Here is a 24,252-nt window from a genome sequence, read left to right as displayed (position 1 = left end):
GATATGCATATCCTCTGCTAAATGTTCTGAGGTAATCGTTAAGATTCCTACATTAGTTTTAAAGGAGAAACACTAACATTTTCCCAGATTTGCATTTTTAAAAGAATAAAAGACGATCACTTTTGTGATTTCAGTCTATGTTATTAGAATACAAAAGGTAATATTCAGAGACTAGTCAACGGGATTTATTATAAAAATACAGCAGTGTCTAGTCTTGAACAAAACTGTTTTTAAACATGAACTTTTAAGCTGTGAATTCACAGATGTGAATTATTTAAAACTGCAGCATGGCTTTCTAAATGGCTGAGTTTCACAACCTTCTGAGAAAATTAGAGAACATGTGGGATGTTTGTGTTGGAAGGTCTCATTAATCACTGGAAAGAATGATAAAAAATAAATTAAACCCTTTAAAATCTGAATGAATCTCAATAATGAACTGTTTTTAAAAACTTGATGTGTAATCCAACTTTAGCTTCTCAATACTATTAAGAGACATAACCAGGAATAAAAGAGATTCAACCAAATGGTACAGACATGACAACTAATCTGTACCAACCCTTAAAAAAAAAAATTTGCCTTAAGAAAAAATTCTAAGTTAAATCCTGGTATAATCCAAGGTAGTTTCAGTATTGTTAGATTCCAACATCAAATCTGCTACAGGTAGAGCTTCAAAGAGAGCTTGGAGTGAGATAACAAGGAGTTTTAGATACAAGTCTATCATTTTGCTTTCCTACAGTGTTGTTTTTACTCTAATTCCTATTCCTTCCAGTAGGAAAAAAAAATAAGTCGAATTCTTACCACATTAATGATATTTAAGAGAATTATTTTGTATATCCACTAGAAGATACTTATATTAACATTTTTAAAGAGATTTATTTTGTATACTCACTAGAAGATACTCTGCTTTAGAAAGACTTCTTTGTACAAATGAAGGAAGATAAGTTTTTTCCAAATTAGTGATTTCAATCCCTGCATAGCTTAAGAGATTTGCTGTGTGGTACCACATTTTCTAGTTTGTACACATAAATATATTAGAAATCCTATTCTTAAGGAATCAGCTATAGTTCTACAGGCTGTAAAATGAGAATAAAGGTGTTCACACATGCTTGAAATAAGCATTTTATTATTTAAAACAAGAAATTAATCTTTATTTTCTCAGTGCAGTATTAGAATAAACTTAAGAACAGTATTATCTACTTTGATGCCTACATATGATAACTATGCTTCAGTGCTAACTACGTAACTTCTGAGTGACTAGCTGTCTCTGCACCATCACTTTTTTTTTTTTTAAAGGTAAAATGCAGAAAAACACATTAGGAACACAAAGCTGCATTAGAAGAACACTTCTGCAAATACAGGCCTAAAATGTCAACTTGGTATATCAGCATTATGCTCTATAAATGATCAAATAAAATTCTTTACTAAATCCAAGGTCATGTATAAACTTTGGTTGTTCCATTCTGTATCTGAGAATACTCACATTTCACAGTGCTGTGATCTAATTTATATTGAATACTGTACTGCTTCTCAAACACTTCAAGAAGGAGGCTGTGGGTCAAAGAGACTGACTTCCCCACATAATCTCCTTGCTGCCTTGGGAAATGATCTATGTTTATCCAGGATAGCTGGTCAGCTACAGGGACAGAAGTCCTGTTTCTTAATCATCCTCAAAGACTACAAAGGCATGTCCAAGCTCTGTCTCAAGACACATTCAAATGCAACTGCGTATCTTCGGTCACACTCTTTGCTCCAACATGGAAATAGCTCCAGCTTGAAAAGCTGCACAATATGGAGACATAAGAGGCAGCTCAGTTCCTATGGCAGCCCATAGTCTTCTGACAGCCATGCCTGCTTCCTCTGAGGGAAAGCTGGTATGCCAAACAGGAGGCATGACTGACTGCCAACTGGTCCACACTGGTCTAGATTGTTTTGAACATATAGACTGAAAAAGACTAGTAAAACTATATCTCTGGAGAGGGGAGATAAGGTGAAGTTTCTTCTGAAAAGACATTCCTTTTCTGTCTTTCTGTATGCTGATGGAGGAAAGCACTGACCTGCTTTTGCCCTCCTGCCTACCCAGTGGATGCCTGTGCAAAAAGAACACATTCCTCTTTCACTCACTGCTACCAATATGGAAGCTTGGTAACACAGTTAGCTGATTTTTCTGAAGCACTGCAATAAATACATCATTTTTTAGAATCTGAAAATGCCATAGTGGCAGTTGGACCAGGATTCTTTTGCTACATGAGTAGAAAAAATACACTGAAATCCACATTTGAATATTAAATATTAAAAAGGGGAAAGTAATATTAGATAACATTAGTAGGGGAATGAATGAATGAGCAAAAGCAAAAGCTGAAATGCAGTTTCATCAGAAAAATATTGGCAGTGTTTATTATCCGAAAGTAAAGTTTAGAGCACCAACATTTGAGTCACTTGAATATATAAACTGAAAGAAATATTAACTGAAAAATTCCTGCACTTGAAAGGGTAGATAAAATGAACCTAAAATTTTGTAATTCAGAATTATAACTTTGAAGGCATGATAAACCAAACTTATTTCTAAAATAAAGGTTGAAAGAATTTGTGCTCTTTCTCCAAACTTTACCCTACCTGCCCCGCAGGAAAGGTTTTGGATTTAAACAGTCTGAAATGTATGCTTTGTATCTATTTTAGAATATCAAATCTGTAAAGCCTAAGGTACAAAACAGTTTACCTTATCAGCTCCAGCTTTCAGGAATGTTGCTGTGGCAATATGTAGCATCTGAAAAAATAGCTAAACTAATACTCTCTGGCTGCTTACCATGACAATTAAGGCATTTCTGTGTTTGTGATACAGAACACGTCAGTGTAATAAATTAAAAAGTCTCTCCCTCCATTTCACTGAAGCACTACTGAGAATGGTTAAGCGTTGCATATGTGTGCTAGTGGTTTATAGCCTCTCCACAGTTTAGGAAATGCTGATAAAAGCAGCGCAGGCAAAGCCAGTGGTTCTAAATGCTCTGTAACTAGCACCTAGGAAGTAAAAGAACAAAAAAAACTGAGAGAGTGGTGAAACAATACTGAAGGAAGGTATCAAGGAATCCCTCACATGAATGGTAGGGGTTGATCTCCTCCATGTGAGGGAGTATACTAGGCTGCAACCCAGAAGCATGGATTTACGAGGAGGCAGTATGACAGGACACCATGCATGTATTTAACAGCAGCTCAGCACCACAGCTTCTGTCTGGATTGAGATGAATCAGGAAATAGCTGTGCTGTACAACTGCTCGCAGTGACTTGCCAGAGCTACAGTGGAGAGTACGGGACATAGGAGGCTAATGAGGGGGTCCAAAGCCTCCTCAGCCAATAAAAATGTTCTTCATTTGTGGTAGCAATTCAGATGAGAGAAAAACAAGCCAGGAAGGTCTAACTGGCAAGGCCTCACAGTCTGCTCCCCAACTTCCTAGCTCAACAGCCAATTCTGCAATTTTAGTTACTGATGCTGGACAGTGTGGCAAGATTCTGTCTCCCTGACTTGTTGAATCTAAGAAGTTTTGTGACCCAGCACACGCTGCTGGAGGTTGAGAAACAAGATCTTCCTTGACCCTCTACGTTTCCACACTTTAGCTATGTTCAGAACCAACCAGAAATTTGAGTCTTCTGTTTTTCAGAAAATTCAGAGACCAATTAATCAAGTAATCAGGAATAATCTTGCAGCTGTGGGAAGCTGCAGCTCCTGAGCATATATGCTACTGCTCATTTTTAGAACTTCTCAAAAGCAAACATACTCACGCTGGAGTACTTATAGACTGTTTCTTGTTTGTTGGAATAAGCAAGGAATTAACATAGATAAACTGGTGTTCTTTCAGGGAAAAGCTCCTTTCTATAATTCCAAGTCAGTACAGCTGTTCTTAAACTCCATTTAGGTTATGCCATCCCCTCTAGCTTTGTTGGGAGTTATAAGCTGCATAGAAGACCCCAAAAGGATCTAAAACACATGACAAGAACATCTTAATTTTGTCTGTCCCTCTGAAAAGAAGGTAATTTCTCATCTTTTTCTATTGTACAAGCACACGTGAAAATTAGCAAAGGAATTAAATAATACAGAACATACAGCCCTTTGTAAAGTTCTAGCAAATAATAAAAAATTGAGTAACACAGTTTCCCCTTCTTTTTTGTATTAGCCCATCTATAATACATTCCAAGGTTCCTTTGGCAAAATGCACAGGATTTTTTCTGATTAAGCTATTTATAATGGTGTGATAATAACAAAATGAAAATGAAATACTTTCCATTTTTTCAAGCATTCTATCTCAGGAACTGGTTGTCTAACACACTGTAGTATTTCCACAGAAAATAACCCAACACTGTATCTGAAGATAAAAGGTTGTCACAAGCCCTTTCCCTCTTCCTTAAATTAATTTGGAAAAACAAACAAAACCCAAAAAAACCCACCCTCTTCCGTCACCAAACACAGGAGCTGTTCTTCAGAGAGAACAGCAAAGTCTTCTAAAGAAAAAGAGCAATCTCTCACTAGCCCAGGCTATATATTATAGTCAGACATTTTTCTTCTTGTTCGAAATAGCTACTTAAGGAAGTAGCTCTAGGGGATGTTTGGCTTGATGCTAACTTCCCTGAAAATCAGGCTGCAAAATAAGGTTTCTCCTCAAGAAATGAGGAAGAGCAAAATATGTAAGTGGTAGCCTAAACTATTTAGGCATACTTTTAGTCAAAAACTGTAGTTAGCATATAATATCTAGAGCCATGGAAATCTAGAAGCAGAGGAACTACTTCTTACAACTATTAAACTATCATTAGCCCCTTTAATTTAACAGTTATTGACTATAAACATTCATTTTAATTTTAAGATTTTTTTTTTAATTGTAGGAACTGCTTAGGGACCAGAACACATAATTTGGAATGAAACTATGCATGTCTAGGGCAAAATCCAATTGACTTGACACAGAGCCTTGAGATATGTCTTTTAATGGATTTAACTTCTAATTACATGTTTCATAACAGGAGGCTATAAAGCACTTTGGAAATAAATTATGAAAATGGCACACTTTAAAAGCATTTCTGTTACAACTCTATTAAAGCTGCATCAGAGTTGAACAAAGATTTAAAAAATATACAGTGGAATTAGATCTTAATAGAATTTTTTGTCTAAATATTTTTATTGCCTATATGCCTTGATATTCTAATTAATCTTACAGTGCAAATGAATCGATTGCTTTCTAATATGGACAATTTCTAGAAACAAATTAATAACAGAGTAATTGCTTAACATAAAATAATGTTTAATCTAGACAGTTTTATTTAACTTTCAAAGGTCTCTGATAATTTCCTTGATTATTAAATGAACAAGTATATGAATAAAGCCTTATGGGTCTCCCAAACAACATTCTGAATTAAACCTTTGGATGAACTTGTAAAGGGAGGACTAACACATCTGCAAAAGACTAAGTTCTAACAGGAAATTCTCTCCCCTCCTTCTCCCCCTTACTCCTTAATTTTTGACAGTAAAAAAAAAAGTTAGTAATTCTCTCCTTCTTCATGTGTAATTTACACTGTTTCCATCAAATCTTAAATTAGACAATAAACTGTTTGGAAGAAGGTCCTTGTCTCAAACTAGTTAGCACATCAGTATACCAGCTCTAGTTCAGGATTTTTGCCCTGCTGGAATATCTAAAATAGCAAGGCAAATAACCAAGTAGGCTGAGATTTTATACTAAGCTGAGATCCAGCCACAAACTTAAAATATTTTCACAGATCCCCTATTATTTCATTTGGTAGACTACCAGTGCTGCTCCTGTCTGACACAAAAGGCTTCTTCTTTGAATCAGGGATCCTTTCTAAAACATGAACTGTGGACTGGGACTTAGAGAATACAACTTTTCTATGTTTGTTGGACAAGCAAAAAAAATTTAGACAGCTTTTCTTTTCATACAATACAGGTCTAAAAATTAAATAATAAACAGCTGAAACCTGAAATAAGACAATTAAGGTCATATTTGATAAAAAAGTGAAATTATAAATTCTGGCTTTCCTACTCTGACCAATGAAAGAAAAAGTGATGGGAGAGAAGATACACAGCACATTTTCTTACCAGCTGACAAATTCTCAGTGAGGGGGCACTGATGCCATTGGCTATCATCTGTTTTATTTAAGTGAGTTACAGAATATTTTGCTTTCAGGACATTGGTTTAATAATTAATAATTTAATAAGTACAGAAGGCAATTGTTAGAATATTTCTGATAGTCTTTATAAAAGTGAACTAGAGATTTTATCTAGGTCTCATTCGATGCACTTCACTGACTACCAACACTTGAATAAACTCAAATGAAGAGATCCAGGACTGAACAGCAATACAGACTGAACTACTGACAGGGTCCCACAAGAAAAAAAAATGGCATTTTTGAAGGATTGTTTATGGGAGAGAGGAGAAGACTAGTATTCCTATGACTCATAGGGCTTGCATGAGTATACCTCGTCTGCGGATAAGGAGGAGTTTATTCTCCAGGACTGTGATTTCTGCCATGCATCATGAGTACTGAGATTTTATTTTTCACTAAACAAAAACTAAATAGTTTCTTGTCCTTCCATCAGTAACTGCTCTCATCAGTAACTATCTGCTGTTCACCTTCAGATGCAAACTTTGATGTGCATGTCACTCCCATGAGCACCCAACACAAGATTACAAAAGCCTTTGTTTTAAGTATCGCCCGGGTGTCCCAACTTTTCAGCTATCCCTCAAGTTAGAAGTGATGACAAAATTAGGAATGTAGGAGGTAAGAAAATTTAAGAGCTATGAATTTACTGCAGTCGATTTCTCATGTTAAAAGAATTATAAACACTTTGTACTGTACAAAATATATACCTTAATTATAAACCCAGTGTTGCATACAATATTGGAAATGCACTTTCATGAATGTTATCTACACTGCAGAGCACATAAAAAAGCAAATATTGTAAACACTGAAATTAAAGTTGAATAGGTATGGTTCTCTAGGAGCATTACCTCACATGCTTCCAATTCATGAAAAACTAACTCAACAAAACAAAACCAGAAAAGTGCACGGAGGGATGATTAGTAGCTGGTAAGCAACTAAGAACAGCAATGTCAAAGCTTCAGAAATGGACTGATGAGGCAGGTAAGGCTGACAAACTTACTCTGAAGCTGTGGCTGAGGCTGCTGGAAGGAAAGGGACTGTCCGAACACAAATGGACTGTGGACTAGGGAAGAGGGAGGTTTTGCAGCTTGATCAAAGATGGAAGGAGCTGGGAGATTTGGCCGTGACTGAATGGAATTCAGTATGGCACTCAGTTGGTCACCTGTAGTGGGCAAAACAGTCAAAACTACAACCTGTTACTTGTCATTCTCCAGAAAAGCAGAGTAAAATGGTGCTCAATTAAAGTTTAAATGAAGATAATAGAAAAATCTCACAAATCTTATTTAGCCACACAGAGCTTTGATTATGGCTAAATACAAAGATCTCACCCCATGCATGGCAATAAAATTATTGAAAAGTACAAGCAGGGCTTCTAAGAATCATGAATATTTTATTCAAATTACTTAAAACATTTCAAAAGACAGCTTAATTTATATTCATCTTGCTAAAAAATGAAGAGCAGCCAAAGAACAAGCAGATATCCCTAGCATTTACAATAAGACACACATGCAACAGAACATGCAGATAAAGATTAGAAAAACTGAAGAGAGGGGAAAGATAACATGTCATTAGGCTTTGGCAAGTGTATTTCTGTGCCAGACTTTGAAAAATATTTGCTTATTTTTGCAAATATCTTTAAAAGTATTCTGTCATGCTGTTTTTCAAGGTCAGGATCAGGTTGAAGGTTTTTGTTTTTTGTTTTTTTTAAAACGAAACACCATTTAAGAACTGAAATTGGTTTCCTGAAGAACTGTATATATTCGTTGAGGGACAAAAGAGGGTCTTCACGAAAGCTGGCATGTTAAAAATACAGTTTTAATTTCTGAATGCCAATTCTCAAAAAAGCATATATGAGCATTCACAGTATATGATGCCTACAGTAACAAGGCAGAGTTCATCACACCATGATATAACTTCAGGCATAGCTAAGCAATATGAGATGGAGGCACTAAGAGCTTGAGAGCCTGTCAGATTTGAACCATCGCCAGCCAAACCTCAACAGCATCAGTTAATTCTGCAACTTGGTATCATTTTGACAGCATTCTAGAAAACTTGGTAGAAAAAAAAATCAGCAGCTAATACACAATTTACAACTCACTGAATCTGGAACATGTTTAGATGATTATCAGTTGTCTTTTCGTGGAACTAGAGAAAGACTGGTGGGTCTATGGAATCCTACATAATCTAAGTACTCCAAAATAAAATATCTCACTTATTTCCTTGATACTTTTGTTTTAAAAGTGAGAGAATAAAAACACCAGCAAAAAGCTGGAAATCCTATCGAAATAATCACCTCTAGGTAGCAATAAATCAATTTTATTTCACTGTTATGGAAGTAGAATATCTAAAAAAAAGTTGGAATCAGTACTTGCACAACAATCATTCTTACCGTACTAACCCAGACATGACAGACATCCTTGGTAAATCACTTCTTCTTAAACTAGAATCACTTCTAGTTCTTAAACATAACTATTTAAAAAATTAATTTCAGGCCAAGAGTTGCATAATTTTTCTAGGTAGATACAGCTCATGCTAGTTACCAGAGAAAGAACCAGCACCACAAAACAAGGCCCAGTAGTAACTCTCAACTGTCTGTTGGCAGTTCATTGGCAGAAAAACCATGTTGCACATCCAAAAACGCTTGTGCTGGCATTGTTCAGAGCGTGCTTTGTGCACTTTCAGTTGAATCTTATCTACACATCTACACATAAGCCCTTCCTTTCAGAAGACAAAGCAGTGCAGAGGATCACAGGGGGGTCTATGGTTGTTGGAGCTAAAGGAGGCAAGCTGAATGAGGGAGAGTAGATGCTGACCTGAAACTAAAAAGCTCAAGAGGTAATGTAATTCCCAGCTGCTGGGCATACCTGTACTATATTCCTGAGAATACTCTGTGATATCTTTTTTTATCCACCACTTGTTTTTCTATGAGCTTATTTATCCCAGTCACCCCATTATTCCACATACAGCACTCACTACACAATATTTTGTATTTTAAACTGTTATAAAGCTACTCCTTCTTTATCTGATTTAAAAACAACCATCATTACTACTAAATATGCAAATTCTTATAATTCCAAAGGAGAATTATAGTGATAAGATCCATGCGTTTGACACATATTTGCTTCATCAGTTGGTTTTGCTCTATGGAGAACTACTTGTCCCAAGATGCAGTAGCTTAGCTCTCCACACTGTGTAAGAAGCAGAATTATAGGAGTGAACCACTCTTACTTCTTGATCAAATTTATAAATTTATTAAAGCTCTCAGACCGGTTATAATATTTAGTATCTATAAAAGTGAAAAAGAACATCATTACCAGGCCCCAAAATGTTTTAGATTAAATTTCTGGATATCACTGATTATTAAAAAAATTCAATTAATGTAATTCCTTCTTCCTGAATATCTAATCAATTCAGATCTATACTGTATGTAAGCACAAAGACATTCTTGGGCCACATTCCAAAATCATGATATGATTTCAATCAGTCTTCTGTCTTTCCTACTATTTTCTTAGAGTAGGTAGAGGGGACATTAGAAGAACAACTAAGTTTAACAGCTAAACATTATCTACTGTGCCTATACATAAGCCATACAAACAGTGTTGTCAGTGTTTATACAGTGGAAGAGGACACGGCAATGATTTTTACAGCAGTGTGCAAGGCCTAGCAGTCAGAAGAAATTTCCTTCTGTGCCTGTCCAGGAGCCTAGACTCAGGAGCTACTGCTGTAGCCTTGTGACTTATGATGATATCCCAAGACTGGCAAGTGACTTCCAGCACTAAAAAGGCTAGATCAGCCAGTGTGTTGTTTAAATACAAACAGGGAAAATGTTTCCTTCTAACATTTGTGGATTCACAATAAAATAGGATTCCTGTTACCTGGTTATTTATTTTTAGAAATTAATATAGATAATCTATTATTGCAGTTAATCACTTTCTCTGGACAAAGAATGGCAACTGTTCAAATGTCTAATAAGTCTTGGAATATCAAGCTAAATCTTCTGCTTCTTTCTAGAAGAGTACTTTCAAAAATTCAGTAAAGAAAGGCTAGCTACCTGTAACTAGAACTATTTAAATAGTTTGACATTACAAAGGCTACTCTTGGAAGTGTCTGTAAAGTAATCCTGGAGTTTCTGCAAAGCTCATGATTGTGAGACCAAGCAGACCCTCTCTCAAACTATAAAATGCTCCAAAACGATATCATATATAAAGCAGCACAGATACAGAGAGGTCCTTTTTCGTTGGAAATGTTCCAGTTTATATACATGAATATTAACCTGGACAAGAGAAAGAACACTGGCATACACTGGATAGTGAGAGCACTATCCTCCATGTGACAAGCCCATTTCCTAAAATAAGTCATTACTGCAAAGGGAAGTTTCCGCAAGAACAATTTGAAAGTTATCGGCTCAGAATAACTAAATGCATATCGGGGTAGGGCCATTCACAAGGAATATTAAAAACTTGCTGGTAATGTAGAAGGCTGGAATACAGAAAACATGGCTAAATCAAACAGAATGATTGTGAGAGGTACATCTTCTTCCTTGCAGACAATACTGTAAATACACATCTACTGCATGGGGATCTTTACATTCGACCAGCAGCCTGAAATGTTCATAGATGGTTACTAAATTTTCATTGAAACTAGTACATCCCTACAAGAAGGGTTCTGACAGACAAGCATCTTCAACAGAAGTGCTCCATTCAAAAATTCTCCTAACAGAAAGTGCTTCCACCTTTAGTTCTTTTTATTTCCAAAACTCAAAGCTTCTTAGACCTGAGAATGCAAGACAGAAGGTGACATATACAATAATGATACAATAGAAGTTATTCTTCTAAAACAGAAGAATTCTGTTTTGGGGAAAATAGTATTTCTACTCTTTCACACAGAGTTGACAACAACTCTCTACTCTTGAGGAATTCAGAAGCAATTACAGTTACAGGGAATAAGTACACCCATTTAGCTGAGATCTTCATCCACACTAAATATCAAAATTTGAGAGTATGTCACTAGAATAATGTGTGTATATATATATATAATGTATATGAATAATGCATATACAATGTATAACGATATGGAATTCAATGCAGGACTGCCTTCTAAACTTTCTGTAACTGCAGCACCCTAAAGAAGCACCTTAGAGATTAAGATAGGATATAGTGAAAGGAATCACAATGTCTTCAGAAACTAGGATTCCTGTTAGTATAGTACATTTATCTTCAAGAATTTATCTTTGGAGAACACAAGCAAACAATTCTTTTCGTAGTATCTTACTGCAGGAAAAGAATGGGTAATATTTCTGTACTATTACACAGTTGACATTGAGACAAGTTGTAATACTGCCTCATAGACCGAGCACCTTAAGCACTCCTGCTCACTCTTGATTCAGCCATTATTTTGAAATGAGTATAGCTGAACCAGGAAAAAGTACAAAAAAACCCTATAAACTAAAGAAAACCACCTGAACTTTTCCAAACTTTGTCCAAAAAAGGGGTTCCCTGTAGCAATGTGTATACAAATATGAACTACTTCCTTACGTGGTAAAACTCTGAAATGACATAAAACTCTTCCACGTTACGAAAATAACTGACAAAAAAATCTAGGAATAAATTTTCCCTTCATCTTTCTGCCTTTAAAACAAGTCCCAATTGAAGTCATTCTATTCAGCAAATGACCCATAATATGTGTTGGTATTAAAAACACATAGCGCCCCTAAGATCCACACTCATAGTGGCATGAGCAGAGTACAGATATTTAAGAGGAGAATGACAAAGCTCCATGTTTCAGTAATATTTCTCAAGGATATCTGCCTTGACAAAAGTCCCTTCTGTGTCTTCTAGATCTACTCAATGAACAAGCAAAAGGCATACAGTCTAAGTTCACTGTGATGGCCTATCTATATTTATATCTTGGCAATGAAATAAACCATGCGTAAAAGAAGGAATTATTTTATGACAGTAAAATGAATAAGGTACTATTTACTTCCAAGCATTTATAACTGGTATCTATGTGGTTGAAAGGTCACTAGCTAAAACTAATTAGTTTTACAACTTGAATCTCAATTAGTATCTTTTATCTTGTCATCAATTTAAAAGCACTTAAAATGGTAAGACAGACAGATGAGAAACGTTTATATATCTTTCTGATCTTTTTTAAAACCAGTATGATCTAAATCCAACATTTATTTCATCTTGTTTTATAAGTAAATATTTTTCATTTCTTCATTATAATTTTGTGCCTACCACTACAGAAAGCTTCAATTATAAGATACAGATATTTACCAATCCCTTTAAATTTCACTCAGTATAAACACTGTGTATAAAGCAGAGAAAAAAGCAATTACAACATTACTAACTAAATGTATTGTAAAACACCTTGCAACTCACTGCGCTACTGGTTACGTTTTTTGGAGCACATCTGATGATGCCTCAAATGCTATCGGTATGCAGCAGAATAGTGGGAAATAAGTAACAAAAACATACACAAAATTAAGAAAAACATTATTTTATAAAATGTTTGAGTGTAACAACATACCTTTGTTATTTCCGAGGCCATAATCAAATCCTTGTCCATTACTACAGCTTGTCGCCTTACTGAAAGCTTGTATTGAAAAAGGACTTGGAGGGGGAGTCTGAACATTCTGATCTAGAAGAACTTGCTCTGTAAAAAAAGCCATCACTTCAGAATCAGACTTTCTTAGTAACTGATTTACATTGGCAAGATGAGTCACAAGGAAAAGGAGCAGTATTTTTAAATTTTTTTCCACAGATAGCACTCTTCCACTCTACCCAATTCTCTTCAGAAAGGAAAGCACATCTCTCCTCTTTAGAGCTCATGCTCTAAAACCAAAAAAGATTAAGGGGTTAATACCACGCAAACTGATTTTATCTTTGACTGAGTTGCTGTAAGCTTTTCTGTCATATGCTGCTTTGAACAAGCTTGATACTTAATCTTCCAGTAATACCACACCGTTCAATTATTTATTCTTTGGATAGCAATTGTTAAATTCATTTGACAAAATAGGGTGGAGAAAAGAGAGTTTTCAGAGCAACAATAAACTCAGAGCCAATACATTTTTAATCATAGCTACTGCCTTAATTGTTCATGGGATATAAGACATTTTCACTGATTTCCTGACAGATCTATTCACTGTATATACTGAGTACCATAGTTTTGCTTTTGTATGCTACTAAAAAAAAGCCAAAGCCAAAACAGCCTGGGGTCTTTTTGAATACCCAAAACAACAGAGGAGCTAACATGAATAAGAGACAGGATCCACTTGAATATAAAGGATTTAGAGAGACATCACTGACTTAATGTGGTTAGGAACATAATTCCAAGTGATGATCTGTAAAAAATAATTTATGTGAAATCTCCCCAAATGCATGTTAAAAGTTCAGGCTGGTATGGACAACTCTTTCTCTTGTAAAGAAACTAAAATGAAGATGAATACAATTACAAAAACACTACTCTTCTAAGTGCCATTTCAATAAAATTTGAATTGCAGACCAAATCCGCACTTCAGAGAATGTACTTTGATATAATACACACATACAGAAAAAAAAGGTTTTATCAGTGAGAAGGCTGGAAATTTAAATTCAGTTTTAAAAAAGAAAGGCTCTAAAATATCCTTGATTTTCATCCTTCATATGTAGAATTACATGAGAAAAATTAAAAAATATATATCTTGATTGTTAGAACATAACACACCCACATAGCACTTTTTTGGCTTCATTATAAATGAGAACAACAGTCTAAGCAATAGGTAAATAAAGAACCTGCACATTTTGATAAATCTACTTCCTCCTTTGTTAAGTTGATTTTATCTCTCTCTGATACAGGAAAACTAGTACTAGAACTTAATGAAGGATGAGGTTAGAGCATTCATTAGACAGCAATAATAAAATGCTGCACTTAAAATGAGCCTCCAACCTATCTTTAATCAACAATAGAAAAAAATGTTGGTACTTTCTGAATTACAGGTAAATCTAGATCTTGCTGTAGTGTTTCCCCCAAAATATCTGGATACCTGCCTACAGATTTGGGTACTTATTACGACTCTTTTGCTTTGTCTCTGAAAAAAACCTATTTCTTTCTGAGAATCTTCTTATCATTTTATTAAGTAATAAAAATATAAAAGTAATCTGAACAATGGTATAATTTCTGGATAAAAATATAGCCAGTTGCAGATCTGGTTGGAGCTCCTCCAACTGCTCTTTATTTCCCTTCAGTAAAAGCACTGTAACATGACAGCGAACATTCCTAATTCATTTCATGGTACATAAAAGAGATTAGTTTAAATCATTTTCAGCTGTGGCTTAAGCTCATTAGTTTTGCTTGGTACTGAAATGGACTCAGAACACAGAATAGGCTGAAATATCTCAGTAATAGCAGTGATGACTTCTTAAACTGTTTAGCTAGATGCACAAGAGGCATCTGTCTTTACCTTAATTATAAAAACAAAGACTCATCCAGACAAGAATAAAACCAGGCATAGGAGTCACACATGAAAATTACCAAAATAACATCCCAGTGCATTGGATTATAAAAATCCTATTATAGTGTGGTCCTCAAAGTTTGGAGCTTGCATTTCTCTTCTTCTGCAAGAGCAAAGACATACAGAAATTGTCCTTCAATATATGTATGTAACTGTATGTATGTATGTATGTATGTACAAGTATGTAACTCAAGAATTTGAAGTTGGGCCTTCAAACAAGGTTCTGTTAATTTTAACAAATAAAGAATTTGTTAAAGTCTTCCAAATTTCGGAATTCTGTTGTAAAGAATGAGAAATCTGAAAAATCGTTTTCTATAGAGAAAGGATGAAAGGATAAATTACTAAAGCTGGAAAAGATTACTCAAAAAAGCTAAATATTGCCAAATGACTTAAATGCAAGTTTTATCTATTCCTCATGAATGGATAATTTTGCACAACTACATGTATACATAACCTGAATATGAAAATATTTAGACTACGAATTAGGATAAAGTTTATTAACTGCAGAGAAATGAGATTACTAAAAAAAGCGAACAGTCTCATTTTAGGACAGAAAAAGGTTAAAATTAACAACTGTATTAATGAATATGCATGCTTTCAACAGTAAGATACTGTTCTGATTAATAAATACTCAATTTCAGAACTTGATATTTTCAGACAAAACTAAAAAATGGAAGATCTATGACTTCAAAAAAATACTGTGCTAAGTGTTCAACAAACCGTTTCTGTTCACAATATATACATTTTATAAAACACCTTTGTCTTTTCTCTGTCTTCATAAAATGTTTTATACCTTAAAGTCAAGCAACAGCTCACAACAAATGCCTAAATACTACCAAGGAATTTCTCTGTGTTAATACTGTAACATGATGATAATCATAAAGCATCTAAATGTAAAACAATTTTCAACACAAAATGCCCAAGTCAGAAACAGGGCAAAGAGTCTATTACAATGAACAAGTAAGAGATTGTAAGTACGACCTAATAGCACAAGCAGAATATAACTGCTGAGGTGGAAGTTTTTCATGAAGAGAGCTTTAGACAAATGGATGTGGTAGACAGATTCCATAAATGGAGAGAAAAGATTATAGACAGAAACTGTCCAAATTTATTCAGAAAACAGAGAAATATGCGCTGAAGAAAAGGAAGGATAATAGCTCACTAAGTGAGCTAAAACAAACCCATCTCATAGGGAACTCTATGAAAACTGATGAACAGAAGAACCTTACAGGCATTCTCAGAGAGAAACATTTAGCAAAACATTTAATAAAAGCATGCCAATGAAGATCCGTGGTAACTTCTACTAGACATTTGAAAGACAGGAGAGAGACACTGGACATCTGGAGAGCTGTGTCCAGTTTTGCCCCACTGCAAGACAGGCACTGACATCCTGTAAGCGAGTCCAACAGGGGCCACCAAAATGGTCAGAGGACTGGAGCACATAATATCTTAGAAGCTGAGAAAACTGGGTTTGTTCGGACTTAAGAAGAGAAAGCTAATGGGAGATCTTATTGCTCTCTTCAACCATCTAACAGGAGCATTCAGAGAAGATGAAGCCAGACTCTTCTCAGAGAGTCATAGTAACAGGACAAGAGACAACAAACAAAGGTTACAGCATGGGAAAATGTGATTAGGTATTAGGAAAATTTTCACCATGAACATGAGTCAAACATTGAAACAGGTTGCCCAGAGAGGTTGCAAAATCTCCATTCTCGGAGATACTGAGAACTTGACTAGACAAGGGCCTAAGCAACCTCATCTAGCTGGATCTGCACTGGATCTGCACTGAGAGGGATGTTGGACTAGATGATCTCCAGAGGTTCCTTCCAAACTAAACTATTCTATGATTCACTGGCCAGTACTGATACTCACTGGCTAGTATAGATACTGACAGAGCATTCCTGGTCCCATCTTTTAAGGAAATATAGGTAGCCCATAATCTTGCACAGGAGAACCCATCCAGAAGGTCCAAGACCATCTGTTAAGGAAATGACAGTAACAGTTTCAGGGAACCTCAGGGTATTCACATGAAGCATTTCGGGTGAACAGAAGATATTTTAGATCAGCAATGATAGCCTGTTTGGAGGGAGATGAACAAGAAGGATGCTTTAAGAAAACAAATTAAAAAACCTTAGTATTTTTAAGTGTACTAAGATGTTGTTTGTTTCCTTTTATTATATCAAGGTTTTACCTAATCTGAATGTGAATTATCAGGACAGAAATTCTGCATCTTTACAGAATGCAATCATACTTTGTCAGCTCAAACAGTTAACTAATTTGGTGCTAATTTTAAATACAGTATTTAAAAACCTGAAAAAGGTTTTCAATACGATGCTATGTGGCAGAATTAACAAAATTAACACAATCAAAAGTGACATAAATAATTGATTCTGTTCTGCTTTTCACAGAAACACAAAACAGATCAAAGAAAATAACAAGAGCAGTACACAATTACTTATTTGAAAATTATCTCTAAAGCTGAAAGAAAGAAGGACAAAATTAAGATCCATAACTGGTATTAAAGAAAACACTAGGAAAAATTTTAAAAAACAGACATTTGAAGAATGTATTTAAAAATAGCTTTGAAGTTCAACTATGCAAAGTAATTCAAATGAAAAAGTGTGAATAATTGTTATAGCTCTTTAAAATTCAGTTCTTTCCTTAGTCTTTTTTCCTGTCTAATTTGCTTATAAAATTTTTCTAAGTTATTAAAAAAAAAAAAACTTGCCATCTTCGTGTCGGAGGTACTGGTTTCCACCTCTGTCTCTAGCTAACGACCATGCCTCTCCTTCATCACTTTCACAGAACTCTACCATGCTGTTCTTATCCATTTGCACCCAGGTACCTTCTGAATTAGTCACCTGATGCACACACACACAAAAAAGCACAATTTACTGACTTCTCAGATAATTCAGTAGCATGATTCAGCAACACGTTTCAGTATCTGAAAAATATGCAATCTTTATATTACAAAGAAAACACTAACAAAAAAGTTTCTTAAATCAAGGCCATAGGCTGAGGTAGACTGAAAGACCAAAACCATTTATGGCACATTTACATTTAGGAGTACTTCAAAAATATTAGACCTGCTTATGTTCGGTAAAGGCAAAACAGCAACACCAGAATTTTGGAACATCCACATAAGCTTAAATAAGAACTTGAAGGAAATATTCAACATGGTATGCTTTTTTTTTGGTGGCTGCAACAAAAAAGTTATAACACCTAGTTCTATATGAAATGTTCATATGTGTACTAATTTTGTTCCTGATGTTATTTAGGAAATAGCATGACACACTACATCCTTTAGCCCTTCTTAACCATGAAACACCACGGCTGGACAACTAGGAACAGTAACAACAGTTCAGCAATTGAACAATTCAATCAATACAGAGAAACAGAATCATTTTTTAATTAGTTAGGCCCTAGAAACAATTTTTCAATGAAACAAAATTCTTTCAAAGCATATGATCAAAAAGTGAAACAGGAAACATTTGGTAAGGAATACTGAAATATATAACAGAAATATATAAAAAAGCATATGTAACTGCTGTACAACTTTAATGTTATTCCAATCAATGCACACATATCTAAAAGGCAAAAGACAGAACTGCATTAGTATTTATAACATAAATGAAGTTCAAAAGTTAGAATTTATCATGAGGGTTGGAAAAGCAAACCTGTATAGGGGCAGATGCTTTTGTTGAGTTTACTACTGTTATACACTGGTATCTATGAAGACATGAACTGAAGCTACAAGGATCCATACCTCGCCCACTGCCTTGACTTTGTTTCCCAGAACTAACATTCCAATTGGGATACCTCTAAGGTTAGGGCAGCTTCTGATGTTGTGACCTGATGGGCCAGTCTTCACTACCTTGTACACTCCAGGTCCACCTCGAAGGAATGGCATATCTTGTTCTTGCATCACTGCTTCCTGGGGGCAGTGTGAATTTAGGTCTTTGAAAAAATCATCAGAATTAGACCTAGATTCCTGAAAAATTAAAAAGGCAAAACAAAACAGAACAGAATGAAACCTGTTTATAACACCGTTGAACTCTTCAGATAATATATACTTCTTTCAAGACTAATAGGTAAATTCCTAAGCTAAGAGGTACTATTTACACTGTCAATTTTAGCATGCAATGATAAACATAACTACTGAACTACTAGTAAACTGGGAATTAATTGAAAAGAATCAAATTACTCTTAAAACAACAGTGGTGAAAATGGAAACCACTTACACATATGCAATACCTCATATCTGCAGTTAGATAGAAATTATTTACTCTACAACTGCCACTAAATCTCATCTCATACTGACATTTATCAGGATAGAAACTTAGTATTCCTGCTCTTTTTGTGAAATAATCTAGAAAATGTCAGGGCCTATGTAAAGGGAATTTAAATATTGTCTCTTTCCAAATGATAACACTTGTTTCTTTGATTTCAGTTTTAGAATATGTTGCCAATATAAAGTTATGACACAGAGTAATAGCAACACCATAGATTCTTAAATGTCTGCATAAATAGTACTGTGTGTTTATTTTCATTATGACAATAAAAATAGCCTGCAAATTTATTTTGCTTGGTACCAACTACAGATTAAAAAATATGTCCAAATCTGAAATGACAACACAGTTTTGCATTTCCTACCATGGAAAATGGGGAGTTACTAATAAAAAAGGTAACTAGTGGCATAGATTTGCAGTCAGCTGTAATTTAATAAAATGTCTATTGTACAGGAAAATATGAGAGAAAAGAGTAGTGTTACGGACATTCAGATCAGAAGAAAGCAAATGAGAAGCAGGAGTGAGGTCTATTATGCTTACACTGCAAGTCATACGTGTTTTTAAAAGACAGCTGAAAGTTAAGAATCTGAACAATGCCCTACCAAGTGAGGCCAGGGGCTCACTTAGTCCAGTATATTGTCTCCAACAATGCAACGGGAGGTGCTGTTTAGAAACAGCATGCAAGTCATTATTAGTGGTCCATCCCTTATACACCACCAGCATTTTAAATCATTTCATTATGGATGTCAGAGTTTCTTTAGTGTTTGGTCAAGAACCTGAATTCTATGAATTTGTTTAATTCCTTTCTGAACGTGCTGATACTTTCTGCCACCACAATCTCCTGCAACAACACCTTCCAGGAGTTCACTACCTGCTGTGTAAAAGAGTACATCCTTCATCAGTTTTAAACTAATCTTCTAGTTATGTTATTTCGCTTTTAATTAACATGATTTCCTTTGATCTCTTTAATTACTGTATTTTCAGCTTTTTGGTATTCAAGTCTGTGCACTATGTCCAGAGTACTAGAGCAGTCTTTCCAACAAGCCTTTATACAAAATGCATCTGTTCTGCAAATACATAAATTTAGAGCAAGCTAATGCAAGCTGAGGTAAACCGGTTTAAGGAGAAAAAACTTCCTTGTGTTCTAAAGACAGCTCGAGTATTTTCTAGATCTTGATACAGCAGCAAAGTAGTTCACTATTTTGGAGAAAAAGATTCAGTGAAAAACAACTGTTTTAAACCTCTAAACTAAAATGTATAACACCGAGTATAACCTTCATTATGAAGTTTATATAGAAACAAACCTGACATGAAAATCACTACAGGGTTGCAAAGAGATTTAGAAAAGCACTTACACAGGGAATTTAAAATGCTTAACTGTATATAACAACTTTTTACCATAATTCTATAATTTTAATATAGACTAAAAATGGGCTGAGTATTTATTAAATATTCGTGAGCTTACTCATATGAATTTGTCATCTTATTAAATGCTGTAACTTAACATGTATCCTTGAAAAATAGAAAAAATTTACTAGTACATTCTGTGTTAAAAAGAGAGAATGAAAGCCTTTATTATGCCTCTAGGCCATCCCTCTGAATTTCTCATTTCATTTATTAAAAAACGAGGGTGCTACTTACAAATTAGTGAAAATTCAGTAATCTCCCTTAGTAATTTTCTTTATCATAAGGGAATAAATACAGACAGAGCATGCTATGAAAATCTGCCATTTTCCATATAAAAATTTCAAAGTAAGACAGACCTCAAAGAATATTTAATGTAAAGTTGAGTTATAACGTACATTCTGAAAACAAGATACAATGTGACTGTTCCTGACATTTAACTCACCTTGGGGGGTAAAGCTTTGGAAGTCCATGAAAAAAAGTCCAAATCCCTGACTCCTTGGCTAGCATTAAAGACATTCTGAGCAATAAAGTTTAAAAAAGACAAATATCATCAAAGAAAAGGGAACAAAGAAACATTGGAGGAAGAAGCTAGAGATAGTATATGCAGACTTTCTTCACAAGTAATTTTACTGGTAGAATGTTTTGCAAAAGGGAAAAGTTTGCTTTTTCTAATGGAGTCACCTCAGTTCATCGCACACCATGGCAAATCATCTATTAAACAAAAGCAGTTCAGTATGTCGAAAGCTCAAAATGAATGTAGTGTGTCATGCCATTTACTGAATTAAGAGCCAGACATTTCTTATAAAGCTTGAGGCTTCGCGCAAGACGAATCCCACACTTCTGTTACACTGAACAACAATTGTTCCAGTACGAGCCATAGTTTTAAAGCAAGACAGTCTGCTGTTTTGAAAGACAATTTCAATTATTATTGTAGGACAAGTGCACATGGACTTTTAGTCACCAATTCAATACCGAAAAGATGCAGAAGTGCTAAGTTCAATATTGCTGAAAGCAACTAACTTGTACAAAATAATATCACTAGTTTGCACACCAAAAAGGCACTCTATCAGAAGCAAAAATTTAATAGAGTGCTGCAAGGAGAACAAGTACTCATTAATTTTATAAAATATACAATACATTTACTAGTTTATTATGAAGTATCATAAACCAAGTGGAGCTGCGAAAGAGAATTCATGAATTTTATAATCAGTTGCCCATATAATAGAAATAAGCAATGCTCTGTATACTTTTTGCTCCCACAGAACAGCTAGGACAGCATTTATTAGCCCTTGGAGAACACAAAAAAAGCTATATATTCTCCATGAATTATCACTTTTGCTTCTATCCATTTCAAAGAAATTTCCACTGTTCCTGTCAAATGTAAGAATTAGTAATAGTATATACAGATAGCAGTATTAACGATCAGTATGTATAACAGAAAACCTTTGGCAAAGCTACAATTTTATCTATATTAAAAGACACATCAAAATCTTATTTCCTTATCTCCATTTTGACTAGGAAACCAAGTGAAATCCCTGTACAACAGTCACATTAAAATTTAACAGTAGTTAAAGAAAATGAAAAGAATTTGACAACCTTGGCATGCTTTTTCTATATTCCTTGAAAAAACATTCACATATGCTAAAAACACGCAAATCATCTAGCTATGCACTGTTTGCAAAACTTCTGCTTACATCAAGGTTTAGTAATGCAAATAATTTACAATTTTGACAAGAACAGAGAAATTGTCAATCACCAGAATTTCTTTAGAACAGAGTATAGCTATCTGGAATTGAAAGAGGTACTAATAGACAAGTGAGATGTTTGTTTGGGGTTTTTTTCTGTCTTTTTTTGGGGGGTATGACACATTTTAAAGTATGAAGATAGCAAAGTAAAGGCATATCAGTTTGACATAAAACTGCGATGACTATAAAAAGCCTGAATTTGCCAATCAAGAGTTTATTTCATAGTTTATTTCAACTTTTAAAACTCCCTGTCTTCCTGGCATTACATATACAAGTTTAGAGGAATACATCATACATACATTTATTTAGAATTCGAGAATTAGAAACTACTACATCTAAGCTTCTGTATTTAGTCCTTATGCCACCATCAGGAGATTTAGTTTTTCTTTTTTTTCTTTTTAATTTCCAGCCTTCCCTTCCAAAAATTAAAAATAATTTCTGGAATTCCTAATTTCACTGTCTTTTCCAATAAAGTTTAAGTTTCAGAAATCATAGAATTGAATACAATTCACCATCAAAAATTAGCAGAAAATAAATGAGTATTTAAAATCTCAATTAATATTATTTTCTTAACGCAGTAAAGCTTATCTTAAACAATCATCTTAACATCTTACTCAACAGTTATTTACTCTCCAGTTGTTCCCTATCATGCCTAAAATGACTATGAAAGTCTACTGCAGCTGTGCTTCAATTTTTCCACATAACATTAAGCCTTCTGACATTCTGTGATCAAACACCACAATCTGCCTACTAATTTGGGTTCTTTTCCCCACTGCAATAATGGCTTGAGAAACCTCCAGTTCCTCCATGCTGTTTGCCTACAATGGTTGGGGAACGTAACAATAAAAACTGTGCACAGGGTGTAGTATTCCTTGTAATTATAATAGTTGCCATTTGAAATAAGTAACAGAAACATATTCAGAATATAATTTTAAAAAGTCAAGTTCCAGAGCTTAACCAAAACATAGCTTAAATTAACATCCAATAAAATAAAACACTATTTCTCCCTACTGTGTGTTGTTCTATGCTTTATGTAACTTTTTGCCACATACTATGTGTAAGCCTGTATACATATCTGTCTGTAATACGTAACATTTTCTATTAGAACTTTACAAATATTTTTCAAAAAAGGTTACCTGAATCTCACAAAACAGAGACAAAATTAACTACCAGGAAAGCAAGTTATGCAAGACCATGATCTAATAAGGTTAGCATAAACTTACAGTCTCATGATCATACTACCTACAATGGATAATATTCACAATTTTAGATCAATGACTGCATAGCAATTCCTCATGAAAGGACAACAGCAACAAAAGGAATAGATTTGACTACACAGCTTTTCTTACAAAGTAAATGACCACAGCTAAAATAAGTAGAGCCTCGCAATTACAATGGATCTCTGCTTTCCTGTGATCCTTTATCTTTAAATATAATAGCTTTGATCAAAATATATAGAAACAGTTCATTTCAGAGACCTAAGCTACTAGATATTTGCTTTATCATAAAGTATTTTGTTAATGTCTATAAATAAGTATAAAATGCAAAAAAATATATACACTACACAGGGCTAGAGGATGAAATTAGCACTTCTGAAAATCTCTACTTTTTTCTTTGTTCACTCTTTACTTAACACAATAATGAAACAGAATATCTAAAGCTTTCTCTAGAAAATGTATGTTAAATCTGTTTTACAAAATGTACTGAGAGATTCTATTTACTGAAGGGATGATGACAAAAGGCTTATGCATCTAAATGTAACCAAAGTAGCATAATAGGCATTGCCAGGTCTGCACACTCATGATAAATAAAAATGGAGTCAAATAACAGTAACTGTAAAAGTAACTGAAAGTGACGTTAATTTGAACAGGGAATAACACAACTAATTCAGCCATTTGATTTTCCATATGTATTTTCAGTCATGTTTGAGACTTTTCCATTATGTCTGTCTACCTGTTCTGGAGCCAACACTGGTAGGACAGCTTTGGATTCCAAAAATCTTGTATATTAACAGAATTTTTACTACATTCTGGTCAAAATGTCATTCAGTTACCCAAATCAACATAAAAGGATGCACAGATATAGATAATTTCAGTTTGTTCCATAGAACCTCTACCATTTATTAGCTAATTGAACATCATTTGTCATATGGGTCATTCAC

General features: G+C 34.5%; 1 protein-coding gene across 16 annotated transcripts in view; it reads right to left on the bottom strand.

Moving 5' to 3' along the window:
* Window positions 1-24,252, bottom strand: part of MYCBP2 (MYC binding protein 2) — a 214,485-nt gene that overhangs the window by 50,578 nt on the left and 139,655 nt on the right. For 7 of the 16 annotated variants that reach the window (XR_010387199.1, XM_064504730.1, XM_064504731.1 and 4 more), the window contains 5 exons: window positions 20,789-20,863; window positions 18,417-18,641; window positions 17,379-17,511; window positions 12,688-12,813; window positions 7,157-7,342 (listed from right to left, as the gene is read on the bottom strand). Coding sequence is in view for 15 of the 16 variants with exons in the window: in XM_064504730.1 (XP_064360800.1) it covers window positions 7,157-7,342; window positions 12,688-12,813; window positions 17,379-17,511; window positions 18,417-18,641; window positions 20,789-20,863 (745 nt within the window). In the remaining variant the exon portion in view is untranslated. The remainder of the gene's footprint in view (window positions 1-7,156; window positions 7,343-12,687; window positions 12,814-17,378; window positions 17,512-18,416; window positions 18,642-20,788; window positions 20,864-24,252) is intronic. The other 9 variants (XM_064504732.1, XM_064504739.1, XM_064504738.1 and 6 more) reach the window with 7 other exon arrangements.

Source organism: Dromaius novaehollandiae, chromosome 1, assembly GCF_036370855.1.
Source record: "Dromaius novaehollandiae isolate bDroNov1 chromosome 1, bDroNov1.hap1, whole genome shotgun sequence".
Classification (NCBI taxonomy): Eukaryota; Metazoa; Chordata; class Aves; order Casuariiformes; family Dromaiidae; genus Dromaius; species Dromaius novaehollandiae.
Note: the sequence above shows the minus strand (reverse complement) of the source record. Positions and strands in the feature narration are given on the sequence as shown.